At 40.5% G+C, this 2,426-nt stretch overlaps 1 protein-coding gene across 1 annotated transcript; it reads left to right on the forward strand.

Moving 5' to 3' along the window:
- The first annotated feature begins 216 nt into the window (after positions 1 to 216).
- faua (FAU ubiquitin like and ribosomal protein S30 fusion a) lies at positions 217 to 2,175 on the forward strand. Its single transcript, XM_079572350.1, has 5 exons — positions 217 to 297; positions 705 to 783; positions 1,400 to 1,544; positions 1,832 to 1,887; positions 1,969 to 2,175. The coding sequence occupies exons 2-5, from the start codon at positions 709 to 711 to the stop codon at positions 2,092 to 2,094; spliced, it is 402 nt and encodes a 133-aa protein (XP_079428476.1). The 5' UTR covers positions 217 to 297; positions 705 to 708; the 3' UTR covers positions 2,095 to 2,175.
- The last annotated feature ends 251 nt before the right edge of the window (positions 2,176 to 2,426 follow it).

The raw sequence follows: 2,426 nt of genomic DNA on the forward strand, positions 1-2,426 counted from the left end.
CGTCGCAATATTGACGCTTTTTTAGCTTTTAGATTTGGGTATAACCGAACTGGAGATAATGTGCTCCGTTCAGGCGGGGGTTAAGAGGTTAAAAGCAAAACCATCGATTTTTTTTTTTTTCTATCTTTCTTTTTTTCCACGTTTCACAAAACTAATAAAGCAGAAAAATATAACTTTATACTTGCTCTTATTGCGCATGTTCCGTACGTCCGTACTTACGTAAGTCCGCACATGCGCAGTTCGGACCTAACGACAGCCCTTTTTATGCTAACCGCTGAACGACTAGCATCAAACGAGGTACGGCCTGTGAAAATACCGTCAAAACACTGATATTTCACACTACAGAGTCACGCCGATCGGAAATGTTGGTTTTAAGTGTGTTACTCTAAACACTGTGTGCTTTATTTGAGAGATAAATGGAGGGATTCGTCCATTATAAGCGTGTTTGTTGAGGCGCGTGTGTGTCCCATGTGGCTAGAGAAGCTTAGCATGATGCAAACCAGAGGCAATCCAGGTGGAGTTTATTGTGGGAGTAAAGTACGTTGTTCTCGAGTTGTTTGTCAAGTTTCACATTATCTCCAGGTATAAAAGGCATCGTTTACTTATCTAAGTGTGGAGAGAAGGTGTTTGACGGTAGCTGTGGTGTTTCCGCTCGTCGTTCGCTGAACAAAACTGAACTCGCGTCTCAAACTTGTCATTCGCAGCATCATGCAGCTCTTCCTTCGTGCCCAGAATACTCACACCCTTGAGGTGACCGGACAGGAGACAGTCGGACAAATCAAGGTACGTAATGTTGACTTTATTTTTTTTAATTTATTTTCTTTGCCCAAAAATGCTACAACAGCGCCACCGGACTCACTGTTTTTGGTTTGACTGCCATATTTTCTTTTTTTTTGTTACCAGTGAAAGCGAAACCTTTTTCCCAACTACTTTCTAATCTTGAATTATACCATATTATAGCGTAAACCTAACTGCAATGATAAATGTAAAAGATGTACCAACACTATATAGAATTTAACCTCTTAACCCCCAACTGAACCGAGCACATTTTTTCAGTTTAGCTTTACCCAAATCTACTAGCTACTCGGAAAACGGCGTCAATGTAGTGACCAAAATAAGATGAAAACAAGGATAACAAATTCAATGAAAGAGCTACAAAATTACAACGTGACAAAAAAGAGCCACAGAAATGTGATAAAGAGACAACAGGAAAGTGACAACACGCCAATGTGAGGAAAAATATACTTTTAGATGAGTTTTGTGTTTGTGTTTTGAGTTTTTTGTCTTAGCTTTCAAATGAGTTGTTACACTGGCCTATAGGTTATAACCTTCTAGATTTGGGGAAAGTTGCCACAAAGATCAGAGAGAAAGAGGTTAAATGTATGGTTTGTCTGCTCAGGCTCATGTCCAGGCTCTGGAGGGACTCCCCGCTGAGGACCAGGTGCTGCTGCTCGCCGGCTGCCCGCTGGAGGATGACACCTGCCTGGCATCCTGCGGCATCTCTGAGCACTGCACCCTGGAGGTAGCAGGCAGACTGCTGGGAGGTAAGGTCTCAATTCTCACACGGATGAGCTCTTGGATGGAAGATGCAGAGCAAGGTTTTACTTCATTTGGTGACATTGTATGGGGAAATGTTACGTATCTAGATATTTGAATCCCTTGATTTCTCATTTTGGGCAAGTTAAACATGCCAGTATGACACTCAAAACATATTAAAAACGACTAAAAATGTACCAAATAACATTCTGGTACAGTTAGGTAAATAAATCAGATATATTTTAAAGCTTTTTTCCCCCCCACATTTACTAATACTGCACTTTTCGTATTCTAGGTAAGGTCCACGGTTCTCTGGCTCGTGCTGGAAAAGTGAGGGGACAGACACCCAAGGTAATTTCCTATTTTTTAGACTGAAATTTCATAGTATTTGTAAAGAAAACATGAATAAACAAGGCTTTCTGAAACCTCCAGGTGGACAAGCAGGAGAAGAAGAAAAAGAGGACTGGCCGCGCCAAGCGTCGTATCCAGTACAACAGGCGTTTCGTGAACGTTGTGCCCACCTTCGGAAAGAAGAAGGGACCCAACGCCAACTCCTAATTGTTCAGTCCAGTTAAAGAACATTCTGTAATTTTTACCCAGTTAAATGTTATTCATTTAGAATAAAGTTTTGGCTTGGGACACTTGTATTTATTTCCATGAGACCAGTCATCTAAAAAAATAATTTGGGGATAGGGGTGGGTCATATCGTATCGCAATATAATTTTTTGATATTATTACGATATTAACACTGACTTCCAAACTCGGACAGGTGCTGAAAAAGTGAAATGAACTGCTTGAGTAGATATTTGCAAGGAAATTATGCTGCTAAAAGTAAAATCACAGAATCTTCCCAATAGGTGTAAAGTTGGGATTTTGAAGTTAATTGTTAG

Source organism: Gobius niger (genome assembly GCF_951799975.1).
Source record: "Gobius niger genome assembly, chromosome: 15".
NCBI classification, from domain to species: Eukaryota; Metazoa; Chordata; class Actinopteri; order Gobiiformes; family Gobiidae; genus Gobius; species Gobius niger.